The sequence below is a fragment of the Fusarium venenatum genome, assembly GCF_020744135.1.
Source record: "Fusarium venenatum strain MPI-CAGE-CH-0201 chromosome Unknown EDB82scaffold_3, whole genome shotgun sequence".
NCBI classification, from domain to species: Eukaryota; Fungi; Ascomycota; class Sordariomycetes; order Hypocreales; family Nectriaceae; genus Fusarium; species Fusarium venenatum.
The window spans coordinates 704,177-725,139 of NW_027072131.1; the positions used below are offsets into that span (position 1 = coordinate 704,177).

At 49.0% G+C, this 20,963-nt stretch overlaps 4 protein-coding genes and 1 non-coding gene across 5 annotated transcripts; 2 read left to right on the plus strand and 3 right to left on the minus strand.

Annotated features, from left to right (window-relative positions):
- Positions 1-1,937: 1,937 nt before the first annotated feature.
- EDB82DRAFT_537815 (uncharacterized protein) lies at positions 1,938-7,586 on the minus strand. Its single transcript, XM_025726409.2, has 2 exons — positions 3,944-7,586; positions 1,938-3,895 (listed from the first exon to the last, which is right to left on the minus strand). Exons 1-2 carry the CDS (start codon positions 7,209-7,211, stop codon positions 2,157-2,159), a joined length of 5,007 nt encoding a protein of 1,668 aa, XP_025580979.1. The 5' UTR covers positions 7,212-7,586; the 3' UTR covers positions 1,938-2,156.
- Positions 7,587-9,076: 1,490 nt separating this feature from the next.
- On the plus strand, positions 9,077-12,890 carry EDB82DRAFT_431490 (uncharacterized protein; the record flags this gene model as incomplete). The annotated part of the gene is made up of 3 exons (XM_025726410.1): positions 9,077-9,216; positions 9,327-10,028; positions 10,076-12,890. 3 exons carry the CDS (start codon positions 9,077-9,079, stop codon positions 12,888-12,890), a joined length of 3,657 nt encoding a protein of 1,218 aa, XP_025580980.1.
- Positions 12,891-13,431: 541 nt separating this feature from the next.
- EDB82DRAFT_557496 (uncharacterized protein) lies at positions 13,432-14,177 on the minus strand (the record flags this gene model as incomplete). The annotated part of the gene is made up of 1 exon (XM_025726412.2): positions 13,432-14,177. The coding sequence occupies exon 1, from the start codon at positions 14,158-14,160 to the stop codon at positions 13,432-13,434; it is 729 nt and encodes a 242-aa protein (XP_025580981.1). The 5' UTR covers positions 14,161-14,177.
- Positions 14,178-15,149: 972 nt separating this feature from the next.
- Positions 15,150-17,760, minus strand: EDB82DRAFT_205634 (WD40-repeat-containing domain protein). Its single transcript, XM_025726413.2, has 2 exons — positions 17,057-17,760; positions 15,150-16,983 (listed from the first exon to the last, which is right to left on the minus strand). The coding sequence occupies exons 1-2, from the start codon at positions 17,627-17,629 to the stop codon at positions 15,292-15,294; spliced, it is 2,265 nt and encodes a 754-aa protein (XP_025580982.1). The 5' UTR covers positions 17,630-17,760; the 3' UTR covers positions 15,150-15,291.
- A 2,563-nt stretch (positions 17,761-20,323) lies between these two features.
- EDB82DRAFT_t169 lies at positions 20,324-20,423 on the plus strand. Its single transcript has one exon. It is a non-coding gene; the product is annotated as a tRNA-Leu (tRNA).
- The last annotated feature ends 540 nt before the right edge of the window (positions 20,424-20,963 follow it).

The following is a 20,963-nucleotide window of genomic DNA, read 5'->3' on the forward strand; positions in this document are numbered from 1 at the left end:
CACCTTGGGAAGAGGCGCAGAAACATCAGACATGGGAGGCGAAGGCGGATCGGGGAGTTCGGAAAGAGTATCACCGTCCTCAGTTAGTGACTTGGAATCCGTAGGTGTTGTGATGAGGGGAGAGCTGGCGGTAGAACCGGGAGAGGCGGGATGGCCGTCGAAAGTTGGTGAGGCAAGAACAGAGAGGTCGGTCGAGATGGTGGACAAATGTCTGGACTCCTGCTTCTTGATCTTGTCCTGGAGAACCTCGGCTTCGATCTTGAGGTCGCCGAGCTCCTCACGCAGACGCTGCGACTCGATACGTAGATGTTCACGTTCCTGCTCACCCATCTTAATCTCCTCTTCCATCAGCACCGCCCTCTCAATCGCTTGGTTGTACTTGGATTCCATGTCCTCCAAGGATGACGTGGTGTTGCGCGCCTGTCGCTCAAAGTCATCGTTGGCAACCTCGATATCCCTCAGCTTCAATTGCAAAGTTCGGTTTGTATCTCGAAGAGTTGTGATTTCCTTCTCGAGCGCATTCTGGGATGCGCTAGCCTCGGTCTTGGATTCCCTGTATTTCCTCTGTACAACGCAAACAAAGCGGTAGAGTCAGCCAAAATGTCCAGAGCTGCCGTCTCTGAGGATGTGGGGAATAATGGGTCGACATGACATACCTTCCACTCTTCCACTTCAAATCCCAAAGCTTCAGCTTTTTCTTGGTGATAACGCTCCTGCTTCTCTGCTCGCTCGATATCCTTCTCCAACTCTTGCTCTAGCTCTCTGCTGGAATCTCTGAATTCGGCGAGTTCGGACTCTAGTTGTTCATATTGCGCCTTGTACCATCCAAGGGTATCCTCAACGGTGGCCCCGGCGCCTGGCGGAGACGACGGAGGCTCAGAAGCCATCGTGGGTGGTAGAAATGGGGTATAGTGTTGTGGTGGTCGTTTATGTTGTCTATCGCATTGACACAGCCGAAAAGGAGGTAATGATCGTTATCAAGTAAATGTCGGGGACGGGATGAAAGGTGGCGCAGGCGATAATACGGAATACAAGAAAGATAAAGTCGTCGGTGAATTCGTTGAGTGATTTGATGTTGTCACTGCGCAACTGTCGCCATAGTCAGTCGCCCTGTTCCTGGGCGAAGTGGCGGGCAGATGTCGCTCACCGATTCCAAGAGGACCCAGCGTTGATCAGAAGGGAACAGACTGGGAGAGACGTTGGATGTGAATGAAGCCGAGTCGCAACCGCACTTGCTAAAAGTCTCAGCTAGATTGCGTCGAGTCGCTAGAATTCTGCTGCTTGTTAGTTAGTAGTCGCGGCCGCTGAAGAGCGGAAGTTCCATGGATAGGAAACGTCGCGCGGCGGGATATCAAAGGTTGTTGAATGTTGAATGTTTAGCCTGTGACCCTCGCTGTCTGTTGATGCGACACTTCACAGAACCAACCAGCCCCCCCATTCTCCTTACGCCAGCATCATGCACTATTCCTATATAGGAATGGTATATGGCAACCATGGGCAACAAGAGCATTTTCGTTCCTTTGAGGACCCCACTATTGGACAGCAATCAAGTGTCACATATCCATACACGTGACTCTCCTTATGACTCTTTGTGCCTGACTTGATAATCCTTCACCTTCATGTATGCGTTGGCATCGACCCAGATGTTCTAGACTAGTAGGTCCATGTCTTGCAGTACATCTATATTTCTCACTTATTTTTTACTTTCTTATGTGCATCACTCCGGGGGGTCACGCATTGTCCTCCTGTGACGCTTACAGGGATCTGCCACTTGCTATGTCTAAGACCCGAGTTTCATAAAAGGGCTATAAAAAGATGCTAGCATTTATCAATATGATGCACACATATTCACCGCTTTGCCCTAAGTTGAGATGACAGGCCAGGATCAGGGTAATACAAAAAGAAAGAGGCATTTTTTAAATACACAACAGCACACAAAATGTCATCTGAACGAATCAATACTTTGATGTGTTTTGTCTCAAGTCATGATACCCACTCTCGTGCAGGGCAACATGTTTGTGGCTTCATTCCAAATGCACAGTGACATATGTTGTGCCTTCTTGTACGCTCTAATAATGTTGGTGAATTAAACAACAAACGCTGAAACGTCAAAATATCTCTAAGATGTCTATCGTCCCGCCCAGTCTTCATATTCTTCATAGTCTTGCCCCTCCCGCTCTCCATGCACCTCTAACCCTTCCCGCTCCTGCAGCAGCGGCACCAAAATTATGCAGCCTTTCCCCAATGAGGTAGGCCTCATCGCGGATGCGAGCGGTCCAACCGTTAAACACCTTGACCAACCCAATTGTATTCTTGATCAGTAGCGCAAATAGCGCCACGGCTGGGTAAGAGTGTCGATATATAATTGCAAGTCGTGCAGCCTCCGCCAGTTCATTCTCTCCAGGCTGAGTGCCCTGAATCAAATTATATTTGATGAAAGTGCCAGCAATTGCTGGAGGTCCAAAGATGGCTGCACCAGCAATCGCCAGGCCAGGGAGGATGAAAGCTCGTGTCAAAACACCAGTATCGGGTCGCATCCAGCCGCCTCGCGTTATGGTCCTAACAGCTAGAGCAAGGCGGCTATCCGGGAACATGGCTGTAACCATTCGAGCTGCGAGCTTCAAGTAGAGCAAGCCAAGTGTCCAGGCTTGGATGACGCGAACTGTATGACGGCTTGCTTCAGGGCCTCCTGCTCTTGATGCCTGAACGGACTCTGCTGTAGGGGGGTGCATGTAGGTGTGCAAAGGTAGTACAAGATATAGCTCCATAAGTCCCGAGACCAGCAGCGGGAAAACAATGTATAGGAAAAAGTAGGCGTATACCAGTTTAACTCCTTGCAACAAAACCGCAGCGGTCCGGCGCTCAAGTCTACCAGCAGTGAGGGACGCACGGACAGCTGAGAAGCCGTCTTGGATCTTTGTCCACACACTGCGAAGGTGAAAGACCAGATAAGCTGCAGTGCCCAGTAAATAAACACCAATACTAAATGCGTAGATGTCGTTCGTTCGGATGTGCTGCGGGATCAACATCTTGAACATTCGTCGGCCAAACACTAACGGAATGATGGTGAAGCCGACGCCTGTAACTGCCGCAAAGATCCAAATAAAAAAGATGAAAAGGAATATTCTCGCCCGGAAGTGTGGTGGTACATATACCATCTGGTACTGGTTGCTGGCGTAAAGATCGGCATCGTCTTGCCCGTCACTCCTTTGGCCATTTTCGTCGACTTCAAGGAAAACCTTTCTACCCTTGGGGATTTTCACACGATCCGAGGCAGGCGCCCGAACGAAATGCCCACTTTCGACGAGTTGGTTCGCCTCTTTCAGGTGGTTCTTGTGGCGAGTAAGCGAGCGGATTTCACTGTTGTTGAGAGGTGTCCTTGGCTTGGCATCGCCGCCATCGAAAAAGTCGGTCCATGTCTTGGGAACAACATTGTATCTGTTATTCAACTCCAGGAACAAGGTCTGGTACCAGGGGAGTTCTTGGTGTCCGGCGGGATTTCCAAGCTGCAGGCTTCCTTCTTCATCAATCTTCCTCTCACCAAAGAGGAAATAAGTGAGTCGCAAGCCTCTGGCGCAGGTTCTGAACCACCATGTGTACATGGCGTGGAGTCCGTCTCCTGGTTTGAAGAAGTTGACAGCAAGCGGCATGAGGAAGTTGTAGAACAAGAGGTCCACTGGAAATTCGAGCACTGGTTCGTTAGACGAGTAGTGGACTGGAAGAACTCCAGGGACTGCCCATGAGAGACCCCACACAACACCTCCCAGGCAAACGATGACTAGTGCACCGTATACAAAGGCCGAGAAGAGAATTTTCCTTAGTTGAGTGGTGAGGTTTCTCTCAAGAACATCGCGCACGGGGTGGAACTCGGGATCATCTGGATCGCGAATGAAATCTGTAGCATGTTAGTTGAAGTCTTCGTAAATGGCGCTGAAGGACTCACAGAGAACACCCTGACGCATTATCTTACGACACATCGATACAAAGAGTGCGAAATGGAACATGTATCCAGTACCAACGAACCAGTGGACAAATACCGAAGTAAGGGGATAGTTGTAGGTGAAAAGGAGTCGAGACTTAAAGGTCGTGTTCTCAAACAGGGGAAGCAGAGCGCCGTCCAGGAGAAGTCCACAGTAAAGGGGAAACACAAGCATCTCAATACTAATAATCATGATGACTTTCATAATGCCGCTTGCTTGATGCAGAGTATCAATGATACCAGCTTCCCAGGCTTGCAGGATGTGTCCTCGAGAGAATGGGCTTCCACGTCTGAGATAAAGTGCACCCAAGAAAAAGATTGTTGCGTAGCCTGATGAAATAGCCCAGAATCGGTCCAGTCCGGACCAGTGGGCCAGCTCGGGGTTGACGATGAGAGGTCCTTCAGACTCGCCAAGATTGATAACCCATGAGTTTGGGTTCAATAGCGCAGACGAAAGAGCAACCATCTGGGCCCAGGCAGTATTGGCTACCAAGGTGATGGTTTCCATGGACAAGTCGCTGTTCAGGAAGTGACCGCCAAGGATAAAGCCCAAGGCTTTGCTCACAATTGTAAAGAGTGTGCCAATGTTGCTTTTGACCGAAAGGAGTGCACTGTGGCTGATGGCGGAAAAGTTTTGCATCTCTGCAGCAGACATGGGAAATTCCATAAAAGTGTAGTCCAGAACTCGTGAACCAGCACTGGTCCAGAGGGCCCATGAGGCCTTCCTCGCCAACAGGACTTTGGCGCCAATAAAACCTCCAATGATACCGGTAAACATGTCGACAAGGTTAATGACAACCCATAGACCGAATCCAACTGCCATAACAGCTGCGTCTTGCAAGAGCTTTGAGAACTCGAATACCAAGCGGAGGAGGCGCATGGGGTTGGCAAGAATCCAGACACTGACACGTCCGAAATTGTAGGGGACAAAAATGCAAGCAAAGATTGCCACAGAGACGAGAACCGCACAGAAGATGGAATTCTGGAAGAGTCCGGCGACAGGACCGCGCATACCAATGAGCTCCATAACGCCTTCGAAATCTTCGAGGTCTTCCATGGCTTCTTGGTCAATTCCCGCACCGGGGGCATCACCCATATCCTCAGGCTCTTCGGGATTCTCGGCTACACCAAGCTCAGGAGGTGGGACCTCTGGATGAAGATCTTCAAGCTCGGTTTCCCAGCCATCAGTATCATCAAGTTGGGCGGCGACGTCGGTAGCCGCAGCCCCAACTGTCGTTGCACGTTGTATATCTTGTTGAACATCATCCAGATCACCCCACATGAAATCTGTCACTCGGTTGACCAAGCCAGGAGGTCGGTCATCTTCGACTGCTGGGACAGTGTTGACTTGTTGAGGTCTTTGAAGTTCCGATCGAAGCGGTTCTGACGGTTCAGTTTCGGGGACATCTCTCTCATCAAGGGAGGCATCAGGCCAGCTAGAAGGACCAGCTTCAACCCCTACATCATGAATCAATTTCTCGCTCTGTTCAGGTGCGAAAATTGATGCATGACGGTGCTCATCAGATGGCGGCTCATCTTGAACTATAGGGGGCAATCCAGCAAACGACCAGCTATTGTTGGCTAATGGGTTTACAGAATCCTGTAGTTGAGGGCCATCCGAGACAGCTCGAGGTCGGGAAAGACTTGTCAACGATCCAATAGGGGCCGAATCAAATTCTGAGTCAGGAAGAAATGGCGCCTGTTCTCTTTCCTTGCCTTTGGAGGAGGAATGTTCGGCATGTGCATCCATTGGTGTGTGAGATTCATCGGAGCCAGGTGTGAAGGCATTTCGGGAGGAGCTGGCAGCAGTTGAACCAAAGCTCCCTGCACGCCCTCGAATGGATTCTGTACCATGGACATTGATACCAGGAGTATCATCTCCTTCTCGAAGAGCCCGGCGAGTGACATCAACCCAGTATGACAATTTCCTTTCAAGCCCTTCTTCGTGGATGATCTCTAGAATCCTTTCATGGTCACCGTTGGCTTGGCGATAGATACGTAGATAATCGTAGACACTAGCACGTTCCTCGGCGGGGCTGATATCTGTGGGAAGATGGGCTCCAGCAGTATCTGCTTCGGCATATCCGGTTGCAAGACCCTCAGGAGGTACAAGCTCAGAGTTTGTTCGCCTGCGTCGTCGTGTTTCGGCCTGAACCTCGACAGCAAAGTCGACATCGTTGGCGGTCGCAATGGGTTCTCCAGTATCGAGGGTTTCATCATCCGATTCGTCCGGGCCAGGTAGATCTTCCACATCCTCAGGTCGAACTAGCATTGGTTCTTGTTGCGCCAAAGGGTTTTCGGGAGCTACGAATGCTGCACGCATGTTCATCTCCGGTTGTTGCTGGACCACATAATCCCGTACCAGTATGACCAAAATAAAGCATACTATGACTAGAATAGTGATTATCTGGCCTTCAAGAATCGAAATTACTGCTCGATTGATTGTGGGATTGCGAGTAAGATTGTTCAAGAAGGATACTTCTCCAAGCAATGTTGGCGGTATAGACGCAGATCCAGAAGTAGTCGTGTTGGCGGATTCAAGAGATGCATCCGGTCGGTCGGGCTTGCTAGACAAACCCCAGCTTCCCAGGAAAACTCGGACAAGGAAATCGCTGATATTCTGATCTGACAGGCCATCGAATAACGCCTTGGCAGCCGCCGAGGTCGTCGTGGGCGCAAATAAGGGGCTCGAAGGGCATGTATCGGCATCCAGAGCTGAGGCCATTTGAACTTCAGTGCTTGATAAGGTTGCATTGGCGTGAGACGCCGCAGAGTTGCCGAACCCTTCATCGCTGATCCAGAACATGAAGGACCATACGGTTCTCATAAAATACGGCAACCAGCACAGCCAAACACTAATGGCCAAAGCTCCACGAAGCCATACGAGAACATTCTGCAACAGATATCTTGCCATGTGTCCAATAAAGATGTGCACGGGCAGAGATTGGGGCATGTCGGGTGCGTATAGCTTGGTGAAACGGAAGGATGTCTTGCAAAGCTCACAATACTTTTTTTGTGAATGAGAGAGCCATTCCATCAAACAATCTTGATGGACATATTTGATACTACCGCTGCACTTGCACGGGTAGAACAATGGTTCCTCTGGTGTTCCTTCACCTCGACATATTCGACAAATACCAGGGGCGCCATCGGATGGCTGTGGAAAGTCGTCGGATCGAGTCGAATTACGGGTATGGCTCTTAGCCTTTGGGATCGAAGTTGGGTCTTCCATGATGACAGTAACAACTCGGCGAAAGCGAATCGGGAGAAATCGATCGCGCCCACAAGGGGCTTATTGTTGGAGGGTTGCCGACAGGAGCATGCGCCAGCTACCAGGATAGTATCCGAGGGGTCTGAAGGGAAAGACAAACTCCAGAACGGGAAGAGGTACCGGTGAGGAAGTACAAGTATGAACTGTGTTGAGCTGGAGGCTTCAACCTTCTTAGAGACCTAAGGTGTAGTACAAGTCCAATTCTCCTGTACCTCAGGCGTCGGATATTGCAAAGTGTCGCAAGAGTTATTCGTAATAAAGAGAGTTGATCAAAGTGTTGAGAGACGTGGTTGTTAATAATTGCCCGTGCTGTAGGAGGAGCCACTAGCCGCCACCCCACACAGTTGAGTTGAATGAACCCAACCTGAAAGTGTCTGGCCTTATTGCCTGCGGGTCGGGGCAGTAATATTCCGGCGATTAAGACCTCACGTGCTAGCAATCCGGATTGATGTCATGATGAAGATCCAAGGTGTACAATTTTCTTTGAGAAAGCAATTTCTTTTCTATTTTGATAAAATTGGAGATTGTTGTAGAGTTACTCAACAGTTTCTACAGTGGTCATGTCTTTGGTATGATGTTGTTTTAAGGTCCGATGGAAACGTGGTTGAAATTAGCTACAGGGCCTAATCTCGTCATTTGGTTACGTAGTCTGCAATGAAGTGTCATCAACGATTCTCCAAAATGCTGTAAAATAATTGACTATCAACAGAATTATGCAGATATCAACCAATTTTGAATTAATATTAACACTTCACTTCATTTGGTACCAGACAGCGGAATAAATGATATTGTTTAGGGTAACTGGCTGTCACTTTTTGGGAGCATCGCTATCACATGGGAATGGTTATCGGCTATACCTTTCATCCATGCTTCATTCAGGCCAGTTCAGTATGTCACTGCAGCAGACACGAGCGTCCAAAAGCTGTCAAAAACCTTCCATTCAAGCCTCTCATAAGCTTAGTCGACGCTATTTCTTGTTCTTGGCAAAGCTAGTCAACGATAAAGAACCATTGTTGACTCCTGTTATAAGCCTCCCTGACGTATTATGTTTGACTTTGACCCGAATGGGCCAATCATGACGAATTCTCTTGTCTGCGACATCAAAGAGGGCCCGGGGTAAAGCAAGCTTGGACTGTTCCTAATGACGTCGCAACCATGCAACTGTTTCGAAGCTGCAGTAAAGGATGCAAATCGCTGAGCGTAGCTTATCTGTTGCCGGCTGAACTTGGTGGAGTAATAGGGACATGGCGTACTGGATGACACCACTTCACAGAAGTGATGTACGAGCTAACACTAACAGTGCCTACTAACCTAGGATTGATTCCAGATCAAGGCAAGGCAACTGTAAACGACGTCAATCAGTGAATTGAATCCCTTTCTTCTCCTCTATTTTGATTTTCTTCTTGAACATCATTAAAAGCCAAGAGCTTTATATTGATTTCTTCGGTCGCTTTATTCGCCGTCTCGCTTCTGTCTCGAGCGTGTCGCAGAAAAGCTCCCTTCCCTTTCGCTTGCTTAATACTCGACACTTTAGTACAGCACGACCCCTGCTGCACCTTCGGTAGCGCACCACAGGTAAGCCAAGCCAGCATTGAATCCAAAGCTTCCAAAACTTTCGTAGGCCGAAATTTCTCTATAACCCCGAACTGACCTGATTCTCTCCTCAAGGCCATTTGTTCATTTCAGAGGACACTTTTGTTCTACGGCGCAACTTCTCGCGTACATTGTCGCCGAGATTATTGCTACCGTTCGCTTGCCCACTCGGCTATCGTTCAACGTCTTTCATCAACCATCCTCCGCAGTGCGCGTCCAGCTAGCTCGTTATCATGGCCGAGTCCGGCGGCTCGATCATGAATGGCAACGGCCACATGAACGGCAAGTCGAATGGAAAGCCTATTGCTGGCCGCAGAAGACCAATCAAGCAGAGAAGAAGTATTTTGGCATGGACTTTCAACGTCGTAGCTAGGTATGTTTTCTACGCGTCAATGCGCTTTATCTTATTGCTATCTGGCTGCTTTTTCACGATCCTTGCAGTCAGTGCATCGTCGTCCACCTAAGCTGACCACATTACCTTAGACTCGCGACATGGGCTGCCATCCTCACTGTCCTTTTCCGATGCCCCTCATCACTTGAGGAGTGTAACGAGACCTCTCCCTCTATCTGCAAACCTTACTTCCAGATCAAGAACACCGTGCAACCCCAAGTTCAACCGTACTACGACAATTACGCAGCACCCTACGTCGAGCTCGCTCGTCCCTACTACGACACTGTTGATAGCAAGGTTTGGCAGCCCACCCGTGCGTATGCTGTTCAGTATGGAGCTCCTTGGGTCGAGAAGGCGCGGGCGCACACTCTGGCTCAATGGGAGAAGAACGGACAACCTCAGCTCGTCAAATACCAGGCTCTTGCACGTACACATTACGACCAGTCTGTTGGACCCCATGTGAACAAAGCTGGCGAGAAGCTTGGTCCATACTATGACATCGCCCGTACCAATGGATTGCAAGTCTACTACGAATATCTGCAGCCAGGCTATGCCTACGTTCACCCGTACGCTGTTCGCGGTTACGATGCAGCCTCCGACTTTACCAAGACCACTGCGCTTCCTACTGCTTACTGGACTTACAACAAGACTTACTCTTTCCTCGACAGCAATGTCTGGCCCCACATTCGATCTGTCTATGCTCAGAGCGTTGAGCCGCAACTTGTTCGCATTGGTGAGCGCTTGGGACGTTACAAGAACAAGTCCAAGTCTACCCAGGAGAACTATGCTGCAAGGTATGATATCCTACCTTCTGATTGTTAACTTTTTCTAACTCATCCAGCTACGTGACAGGAACAACCGCTTCTTCTTTCCAGAAGCCTACTCAGAGCACCGCATCTGTTGCTTCCGTCGAGCCTGTTAAATCCTCATCTCAAGCTCCGGTTGCCACAGAGAGCCCCGAACCTGTGGTCGAGCCTCCTTCCCAGGAGTACATTAACCCCGTACAGGCCCCTCCTGCTACTGAGAATGAGAGCGCGAATCGACGCAAGGCCCGGGAGATGGTGGCTCAGGACCTGGAAACTTGGCAAACAAAGTTTGCCACACAGGCCGATGAAGGTGCTACCGATTTGGAAGAGCGCGTTGGTGAAATCGCCAAGCGTGTGATTCAGGAAAAGGTCACCACTCGTGGCAAGCAGCTTTTCAACGACCTTGAAGCTACAATTGATAAGGAACTCAAGAGTCTGCGAAGCAAGATCTCAACTCTCGCCGGATCAAAGGGAGAAGGTGCAGATGAAGAGATCGTTTCCGCTGTGCGAGCTTCTGGTAAGACCATCAAGCAGAAGGCACAAGCTATTCGACAGTGGCGCCAAACATATGACAAGGAGCTCCAGGAAACTGTTGTCACTGTTGCCGATGTCCACTTCCAAGTGCTGGATGAGACTAGAAACCTCGCCCTGCAGCAGATCGGTATGAGGTGGGCATGGACTGACGGAATCACTTACAAGGACTGGGCTAAGTACCATGAGCTCAAGGCTACTCTCAACGAGTGGACCGAGCAGCTCAAGCAATTGGTTGTTACCCACCCTGGCCTTCTCGAGGCTCAGGATGCCGCTGCACGAGTTGAAGACGAAGGCATGGAAATCGCCTCTGCCGCTGCCAAGGAATTGGCTCGGCTTAAGGAAGTCGCTCGTTGGAAGGTCACTGCTGGAGACGCATCAGACAACTTTGATAGCGACGCCATGAAGCTTGCTGCTGAGCAAGCTATTGCAGCAAAGGAAGCTGACGAAAAGACCCCTGCCCAGGAAGATAACGCTGCCTCTAGCGTCTTGGACGCCGTGGAAGAAGCTACCGCCGAGGCTGAAGAGGTCGTCGAGGAAAGCTGGGAGAGCTTTTGGGGCTCATTGAATGCTGAGCCCGTCAAGGAGGATGCCACCCAAGTTGCCGAAGCTGCTAGCTCGAGCGCCTCGTCCATCGTTGACGAACCTAACGTGATCGAGAAGGCTACCGAGGCCGCATCAAACAGTGCCGAATCTATCGCTAGCGGCGCCTCCAGTGTTGTTTCTGAGGGCGGGAAGAGCGCCAGCAGTGTCGCCCAAAAAGCCTCGGAGACCATTGAGTCGCTGTCTTCAACAGCATCCGAATCCGCCACCGCCGTCAGCGAAGAAGCTTCAAGTGAACTCTCGGAAGTGATTGATTCAGCCACCAATGTCGCAGAGTCAGATGACAGCAGTATGTCGAACCCCCTTGCCTCGCAAGCAACTGAAGCGCTTATCGGTGACCCCTTTTCGATAGTCAGCAATGGTAGTGAAGAGCCCCTTGCGGCCGATGGCAAGGAGCCACTCGTCGAGATTGAGGAGGACCCTGTGATGCATCGAGACGAAACCCCTCTGTCTGACCAGTATGAGCATGTCAAGCCTGCTTTCCTCGGCGCTGCCGCTCAAGAGGTTCCTCACCGACAGATTGTCCTCGACGACTACGTCGATACAGATGCGATTGCCAGCGCTACCGACGCTGCTCAGTCTGTGTACTCAAACGCTGTGTCTCGTGCGTCTGAACAATACTCGAGCGCCCTCTCTGTCGTCTCTGCTCAAATTTATGGAACCCCCAAGCCAGTTCATGAGCAGCTCCTCTCTTCTGTCTCGGACTCTTATGACAAGGCAGTCTCTGCTGCTGGCGATCAATTCGACAAGGCCAAGTCTGCCGCTACAACCGCTGCTTCGCAATTGCCTGCCACCACTACTGTTCCCACCTGGCTCGACTGGGAGCGCATTGAGTCTATTGCATCCCAGAGACTGAACGAAGGACGTCTTTGGGCTGAGGTTCAGTACCAGAGTGCTCTCATCGCTGCAGGACTTGCTACACCCACTCCTTCTTCAGCTCCTGATAAGTACCTCCAGCAGGCTAAACTCAACTATTTCGCTGGCCTTGGTATGGCCCAGGACCGATACTCTAGCTTCCTGGCCGGTGCATCCTCTGCTCTCTCTTCTTTGACTGCCACCCCTACTCCCACCGACCTTGCTGGATCTGCCTCTTCCGCTGCTTCTGTGGCTCGTGAGTCGGCTGCTTCAGCTGCTCAAGCTGCTGCCGATGCGGCTGGATCTGCCTATTCGGCTGCTGATGACACTGTCAAGTCTGTAGTCAAGGCTGTGGATGATACCGTTTCTTCTGTCGTCGATGCTGCCAATGAGCAAATCTCCAGCGCTGGTCTGGCTATTGGTGACTCTTGGAACAGTGTTATTGAGCAAATCAGTGGCCAGGTCTATGGCGAGCCAACACAAATTGCCTGGTACGAGCACGTCTGGGGTGATGCTGGTTCCTACGCTTCCAAGGCTACCGACGCTGCTTCTGATAAGGCTTCTCTTGCCTCTGAAGCAGCTGCGGCATCAGCCATCACCGCCTCCGCCGAGGCCATGAAGCAGTACGAGGCAGTAAGCGGTCTTGTCTCTGAGCTCATCAGTGGCAAGGAGCCTTCTTTCACTGACAGCGTTCTGTCTCGATTCCAAGCAGCTTACGCTACCGCCGCTGCCAATGCCGAAAGCCTCAGGAGCCAAGCCAACGAAGCTGCCTCATCTGTTGGCGACCGGGTTGGCAGCGCAGCTAGCGGTGCTACCGAAGCCGTCAAGGAGAACTTCCAGCGAGGCAAGGATGAACTGTAAGGAGCGAGTCGACTGGGAGGAATACTCTTTCGGGCGATACCCTATATGAAATGACGATCGTTTAATGCCATGGATGACGCGGAGGAAGCTTACAAGAATGAATCGAAGAGAAGTGTGAAAAAGGTGCAGGACACGAACAAGGACGTTGGTGTGTTTGATTGGGGATTGGATCTTATTTGTTATTGACGATGACCGGCTGTTATGTATTTTTATGATTGCTAGCCCTAATTGCACTCCATTCAAAGCGATAAGGCATTCAAAAGTTGTGTGTCTTTAGTTCCGAGTCATGGATGTATTATTTGTGAGCACTCCGGAAACACTCAGTGTGATGAACGGTATGAATCCGTAGTATCGACCCTAAGTACGACTTATAACCCAAGAGTATCAATTCACCACCCAAAGCAAGTAAATCCCTCCAACACCTGCCAATATACCCCGACCCAAAACCTAAACCCAATATCATTATCGTTATAACCCAGCGCCTATAGTGCCCATGTTCCCATTCCAATATCCATTTCGCTAGTCACCCCAAGTCGTTCTTTTAAAACCATTCGTCGAAGCGCCACTCCAAATCCATATCCTGTCCAAAATCGTACTGCTCAAGAGGCGCTTGCACAGCTCTCACTTGCTCCCATTCAATGTTATCCTCCACTGAAGGAAAAGAGAGTTCTCCACCCGTCTGAGCAACGATCTCATTAAAGTAAGCGAGTTGTTCGTCGGATAAGAGCTCTGCTTCAAAACTGGCTTCGATTTGCCGGCGATCATCCTCGTTTAGGAGAAGAATGTCGTCTGAGAGAGTAAAGTCGTCCCCATGCAGGTAGGATACATCCTCGTCGAGGATCGCACTGCTCGTTATAGCAGGTATTTCCTCTTGGAAATAGAACTCCTGGATCATACGGTCCACTTCTTCGTTGTCTAACCATTCAAGTTGAGATGTAGGAGAGGAAAACATGAGTTCGACGTAAGAGGGTTGATCACCATTGGTAGAGCTCGCAGGGAGAGTAGCGCTCTCGGTCGAATAACCCCTTTCATGGGATGTAGAGAAAGATTGTTGAGGTGTAGTAGAAGGCTCATGAGGCATGGGGCAAGGCTCAATATTGTCGTTAGGCCATAGTTTGTCTTCAATCAAATGCTGGGGAGTATCGTTGGAAATCCAGCAGTCCCTGTTACAGCGTTGCGCAAGGGGGCATCGTTCGACGGACCAGACATATTTGTCTTGGACGATAGGATGACCGCAAGTAGAATAAACGTACCGCACCGGTTTGCACATGTTGGATTGAATAGCACTGGTAAAAGAAGATGTCGTCAACGTCTGTAGTTTTAGAGAATTGAAAAGCCAAAGCTCGCCAACCCCAAGAAATATACCGAAAGTAAAGAGTAGATTTTGGTGAATCCCTGATGTTTCTTTTTTGAGAATATCCTCTGAGAAAGAATCGTTGCAGTTTGTTCAATGCATCATTGCACTCAAAGGCACTGAACAGTGTTTGCAGTCAACACAGCATCACACTCAGGGTCAAAGAGAAAATGAACGATCGAGGGCGGGAAAGCAAACGGCTAGAGGTGTTGAAGAGAAAGATTTCGGGGAGATGCACTAAGATTTACAAACGGGGGTAAATTCGTGAACAATGAGTTGGTATGGCCTTGACAATAGGTAGGCCTACTTGTGTAGTTGCCTAGCAAAAAGGAGGAAATTATGGGCAACCTGATGAATTGGCGGTTCTATTCATTAACATTCATTGAACAATGTATGAGATTCTAATAACTACAGCGATGCGGTATCTTGTGAGGCAATGAGGTCCATCTCACCATACAGCGTCAAACTCGACGATCAGTGTTATTTTACAAGAACCACCAATACAGGCACTGTAACAAAGATTCGCATAACGAATAACAGTTGTAGACAATGCTTTGACAAGCAGATGTGTGGTGCAACGGATTCAGGTTAACAGGAGGTATCTTTCTCTACTCAAATTTCACATGATAAGACAGCAAGTGATAGTTTAGATCAATTTATTTTTGCTTTATTTCAATCGAAAAAACTTCGATATATCAACTCATCCAACCAATTCATTTTATCGCTTTTAAATGTTTGTTGGGTCACTCCTAAGCGCCGGTAAGCCATCCCATATCAATAACCTAAGACCGCTGGTCCTTGTCTTGGCAAGGACTTGTCTGTTCCCTTCTAACACCCTTGAATGCAATAAATTCGTAAAAGGCGACTTTTAGTCGCGATTAAAGTACTCCCGCTGCCGTTTTAAATGTTGAAGGTCAAAGGCCGGTAGAAGAAAATAAAAATAAGTAATGACACATGTTCCTCAACCAATGCTGTTTGGTATGGAGGCATGGCAGATATTTTTGAAAAGCAGTTCGTCATCGTCATGGATTAAGTATCCGTCTGTGTTCATGAAGGTGTGCCGCGTTCTTCAACACGCTCGCCCTCAAAGCTGTAAATGCGGACCTCGCCATCTTCACTGCCACTCGCCATGCGGCTGTCGCTGAGACCAACACAGGTGACAGGACCGGCGTGGCCAGTGAAGCTGCGTTCACATTTTCCAGAGCGAGGCTCCCAAATCTTGGTCATGGAGTCATTAGCACCAGTAACAACACGAAGTGTGTCACCAACGAGACCCCAAATGCCTTCGACATGACCAAACATACTGCGGATGCACTTGCCACTGACAGTGTCCCACAGGCGAACAGTGTTATCAAGTCCACCAGTGAGCATATAGCGTGGGGGAAGGGGTCGGTCGGGATTGGATGTGAACCCCGAACCATATGACGCCCGAGCATCCGCAATCTGTTCCGAAGGCTCTGCAGGAGGAGTATTGCTTCGGCCACTAGATACTGAAACGGCATCGGTGTTGTCCAAGCTGGGCACCTCATCAGGCTCAAAATCCGCAGGCATCAAGAGAACTTGCTGGACTTGGCCAACGTGACCAAGGAATGTCTTGATGCATTGCCTAGACTCAAGGTCCCAGAGTTTGACCGAGAGATCATCAGATGCCGAAAAGACAACACGAGAAGGCGAGTCCATGCGTACATGGTTGACCCAGTCAGTATGGCCACGGAGAGTAAATGTTTCTTTGGTCTTGAAGCTAGAAACCTTGATCGTCTTGTCGATGGAGCCAGATGCCACGGTACAACCATCATAGTGGACTGTCAACACACCCTCACCATGACACTGAAGCGTATTCAAGCACTCTCCAGTCTGCCAATTCCACACTTTGATGGTCTTGTCGAAGCTACCGCTAATCAACTTGGAATCATCAAATTGGAGAGTGCGAACTGCCGACGTGTGGCCTCGTAGCGTGCGTATGACTTCTCCTGTCTCAATATTCCAGATCTTGATGGTCGTATCGTAAGAGCCTGTCGCAAGGATGTTATCGTCGAACTGAAGGCATGTCACGCCATTTTCGTGACCCTTGAAGGTCTTGATAGAGCAACGGCCTGTCTTCCAGTTGTACCCCACCTTGAAGCGATCGCGGTATACATCTTTCCATGGTCGAAACTTGCGCTCTGCTTCAAGCTGTTGTCGCGATTTGGAAGGATTGGCCCGAGAGCGCTTAACAGATCGATCGCAATCTTCGTGTTCGTCGTCGGTGGCCTGACGTTTTCGTGAGTCGCTAGGTTGTGTCTCAGCCTCGTTGTCGATCTCAACCACGTCGGCGGCATTCGGTTGTCGGTGGTTTTGTTGATGGCGGCTCCACGCCTGAAGTTTTTTCCTTTCGAGCAAGGGCAGACCCCAACCGCACTTTGTGCATTTGCGGTCAATATGTTGTTCACACATACGATGCCAGACTACATCATCGTCGGCAAGGCTTCGCCATCGACGGCTGACCTGGGCGGCTTTGCAGAGGGAGACTGTATCGAGGTAGGATAAGATCTTGTAGGAGAGTTCGGTAGGAAGTGCAGCAAGGAAATCAATCTTGAGCTGCTCCTGGACTTCGCGTGATACTGTAGAGAGCTGTGGAAAGCAGCATTGTGTAATAATTCCCTGTAGCATCAAGTCACGGTGTTTTGACGGAGCAGCCGAGAATAGAGACCAAACGTGGGTGATGGCCTCCTGATCGGCGGAAGATAGACTGTTCAGTTCCTAGCGGTGAGTTAGCAACTGTCACTGCGATCGGCAAGACACCAGCTGAGCTTGTTGAGCCGGAGACACTCACACTTTGGATGAAGCCCATCTTGGACTCATCAGCTGCGCGCCGGCATTTTGAATCGGGTCTGTGACGGTAACAGAACTTGCTGTTGGGATCCTTCTTTCGTACTATGGTTGTATCATTGGTGGAAGGAGGAGATAGAGGCATCGATGCTTTGCCAAAGGGTGCATAGAGACCAGGAATGTGTTCCTTGAGGAACGGACTGACAGTCTTGCCAACTAGTTCGGAAGGCATCTTGACGAGTCGTGGGTTGATTTCTTGGTCGGATCTTTGTCGGTCGCAGTTATTCTTGGAAGGTTGTTGCTGTGAGCTGTCCTCAAGCTGTTCGGTGTCGGTATCGGTGTCAGTGACTTTCAAAGAGTCACCGTTGGTGGTAGAGGGGAGAGATGACGAGGTTGTATCGGGTGCCACCGAAGAAACAGTAGCATATTTTTGTAAGAGGTTTGTTGTTGACTCGGAGATAGTATGAGATGTAGACGATCCAGTAGAAATATGATTCAAAGATAAAGTTGAGGTTTCGGGGGCTGCAACAGAGTCGGAGTGGCCCCGAACAGTGTTGACGAGCGCAGGGCTGTCCATGGCGCAGAGGTATGTGTATGTACTGCACGGTTATCAAAGACCCAGGGGTGGGAAATTGAAAGTTGCGCGATGATATGGTTCAATATCGCAACGCCCTGACTGAAGAGTAACCGGATAGTCGGGGTTGTGATTGAATCTGGGGAGGCTTGGAGGGATCTATTCTGAGGCAAAGTGACTGGTGGATGGCGTGCTGAGTCTTAAAGCGCTATGTCCAAGGTCCACTTGAAACAATGCAACAGGTGGTTCTTGGCTTTTTTGGACGCTAATTGGATTGCGGAAGGAGGTGAAATTGGCGGTGATTTGTTCTTTTGTCTCCGAAGGTGGCCTTACATATACTTTGTTGTAGCGAATGAATATTAAAACCACAGTCTGACCGATAGGTGGTGTCAAGTGTCAAGGTGTAAGTGGGAGAGGATGTGACGTTTGGAGGCAAAGCAACAACCTTTGTGAGAGAGAGAGAAAAGAGTAGGTTCGGGTCGTCGGGGAGGGACCCTCTTTTCCGAATGGAAAGTGACAAATTTCCCCTTTGGTACTCCTACGTACTGATACCTGGTATTTGATGGAAATGGCGGGGGAATGAGCAAGGGGTCTTGTTCTCGCTATAGAGTGTATCGATTCAACAGGCGCAGTATCTTTTACCTACTTACTGTGCTAGAACTTGACAGAACCCAACATATCACGATGGCTTTACTTCCTATCTTCTATATCTAATCGATTACCTGTCTTCGTCTTCTACCTACCTATATCAACATAGTACAGTACAGCACAGTACCTGCTGAGATATGCGCCAACTTTCAGTGTAACCCCACCAGTCATCAGCTTCCATGCTCGCACTGATTTGAGCCCTGAGGCGTCTTTCATCCAATCATTTCACAAGAAGCTCTTTCGAATTTTGAGACTTGGATGGCGTTATCAGCGACCGATCGGGCGGATAGTCTGGGGACTGCTCGCTGTAAACGGCGGATCTCCCGTACAGAATACGGCAGTCGGTCTTAGTAAGTCTAGAGGCTCTGCTTATTTGAGATGCGAAATGGTGGCATTTGCCACTTGAAGTTTTTATCAGATTAACTAATGAGGTTTCAAAATCGACAACAAATTATTCTAGGGACTTCTGAAAGACATACGAAAACTCCCTAGTGACTTGACGCTATCCGCGCTTGGGCTCTAAAGGTCCTGCACGAGAACGGGTCACTGACGGGGCATGATCTGAACCCTTTTCTCTGAATCTCAAGACCCTCAATTGACGATAGCAAGGAGATGTTTACTTAATACCCAGTCAAATTATCATTTATCGTGAATCCAATCCACTTTATGTTTACTTGCAGTATCGCTTATAGTGTAGCAGTACTAAAGGTTGTCGGCAGATGGAAAAGAATATGGGTCTTTGACTGCCGCAATATCCTCGTCTTTATTACATAAAATGCCCTCATCGTCGTAAATTTCCACTTAGTGTCTCCTCTTTTTACGTCTTGTTTTCTCTCCGGCAACCTGTCAGAGTAGATTTTCGCATTATGTGGTTCTGGACCGAATTATGCGCCACAGACAGCCATAACACCGGATATCTCGAGACTGGATTTGGAGTTTTAACACCATCTATCTAGCTTTGGAGTCATGTAAAATTTGCCCCTTGATATGATGTGATTTTCATGGTCGTAACTCAAGAATTAAGCTTTGTCATCAAGGGTTTTCGCCATTCCGACGTCCGAATCGACTCATTGGCTTATCAACCCTGAGAAACACTTACAAATAATCCTCACCTGGGGGAGCGTATCTCGGCATGTTGGGACTTTGGCTTTGCCTTGAACTGGCATGACCAAGTAAAGCAACCAATATGCTATCAGTCCGACATTGTAAACTTTTCTTCCTAATCACATCATCGTAGATGAGTTGTGACGCTGAACTATAAGGTGAGCCCGTGCCAACTCTTTGCTATGGGAACCCTGCTGGACACTGATTCCGTAAGCGTTCAGTGTCTCATATTTCAGTATCTCCTCGACTTTTTACTGAACCTTACAGGATCAAACTCAGCAACGACACGTGTGCGACAGCGCATCATAACCAATGGCCATCGTATCATAGTATAGCAATCTTCGACTTCGGAGACTTTTGTAGTTGTCCTGAACAGGTAGGAGAGTATTTCTAGGCCTCAAGACCACCGAAAGTTCCCTTGTAGCCCCTGGCTGGCATGTACTCAGTGTCTTGCGACATTTTGTGTCGGTGTGGTGAAATCGAAGCAAAGCAAATATCTTGTCCTGTCAAGGTCTGTGATTCGACTGTTGAGACGCGGAACATATGCAACGGGCGTCTCCATGCAACTAGAAGGTTTTGACAGCAAGTTAATCACTTGTTGATCAGAATTTTCATGCCTAACTAGTTGATGCTTCAATTCCATGCGCGTGGTGTTTTGGTTGAGCTTGGATAGGGTGTGGTGTTAAAGTTGATGAGATGCTGAATTGCAAGATGAACAGGTAGACAGGGTGAGTGAGTACCATTTGGATCAACAGCCATTCAAGGAGTAGGAATATGACAAGTCAGGGATGATACAGTCAGATTAGCGAACGATGGCAACTGCAGCCCGTTTGAAGGTGTCTTTCAAGATATCTGACATGCATATCAACTCACCCTACAACGAGACGTGAGAGAATCAAGCGATTTTATACTAAACTTGGAGCTTGTTGCTCCATCAACAAGTTCGGTGAGATGGCCGAGTTGGTTATGGCGCCAGGTTAAGGTTAACCTTAACACCAATTTCCTGGTGGAGCAATCCTCCTGGGTTCGAGTCCCAGTCTCATCAGATTCTTTCGCTATCTTTTTGCTTTTTGTCCTTTTTCTTTTCCTTCGTCCCTTGTATGTTACTCACGCTGCACATCTCATATCAATGAGACGATTAAATGCATAGCCACTCGGCGTTAACCACGAGGTCTTGGCTATGGCTTTGAGCAAGGCTAAAATTGCAGTGAACGAAAATCGGAATGTAACTTCGGCTGTCTGCAAGGCCCAAGGAGGCTTAAAATTGCAGCAAAAGAACAGCGACAAGTAGGTATCGCAGTTGGCTAAATCCGAAGCAACCTTGCCTTCCACAAGTTTCTATCAAGACTTCAATCATGGCTTCTTTCAGCTTAGTCGCTAAGCCTGACAGTGTTCTGATGGATTCAGGCCTTTGCTTGGTTAGTGCTCAAGTGAATCTGAATACACTGGCCCCGGTGCAATATGCGCACCATCTCCTCGTCTGTATCAGTCTTTACGCCCTTATCACGACTTCATTCATGATTGAATTGTGTCGAGACAATATGTCTTGGTCTGTAATTTGCTTCTGCCAGCCCCTGCCTTATCT

Excerpts from the sequence above, each read along its gene's own strand:
- EDB82DRAFT_205634 (XM_025726413.2), bottom strand. The coding sequence starts at position 17,629 with ATGGACAGCCCTGCGCTCGTCAACACTGTTCGGGGCCACTCCGACTCT. Across the intron at positions 16,984-17,056 it reads AGATGGGCTTCATCCAAAGT|GAACTGAACAGTCTATCTTC; the intron begins GTGAGTGTCTCC and ends ACTCACCGCTAG.
- EDB82DRAFT_537815 (XM_025726409.2), bottom strand. The coding sequence starts at position 7,211 with ATGGAAGACCCAACTTCGATCCCAAAGGCTAAGAGCCATACCCGTAAT. Across the intron at positions 3,896-3,943 it reads AATGCGTCAGGGTGTTCTCT|ATTTCATTCGCGATCCAGAT; the intron begins GTGAGTCCTTCA and ends AACATGCTACAG.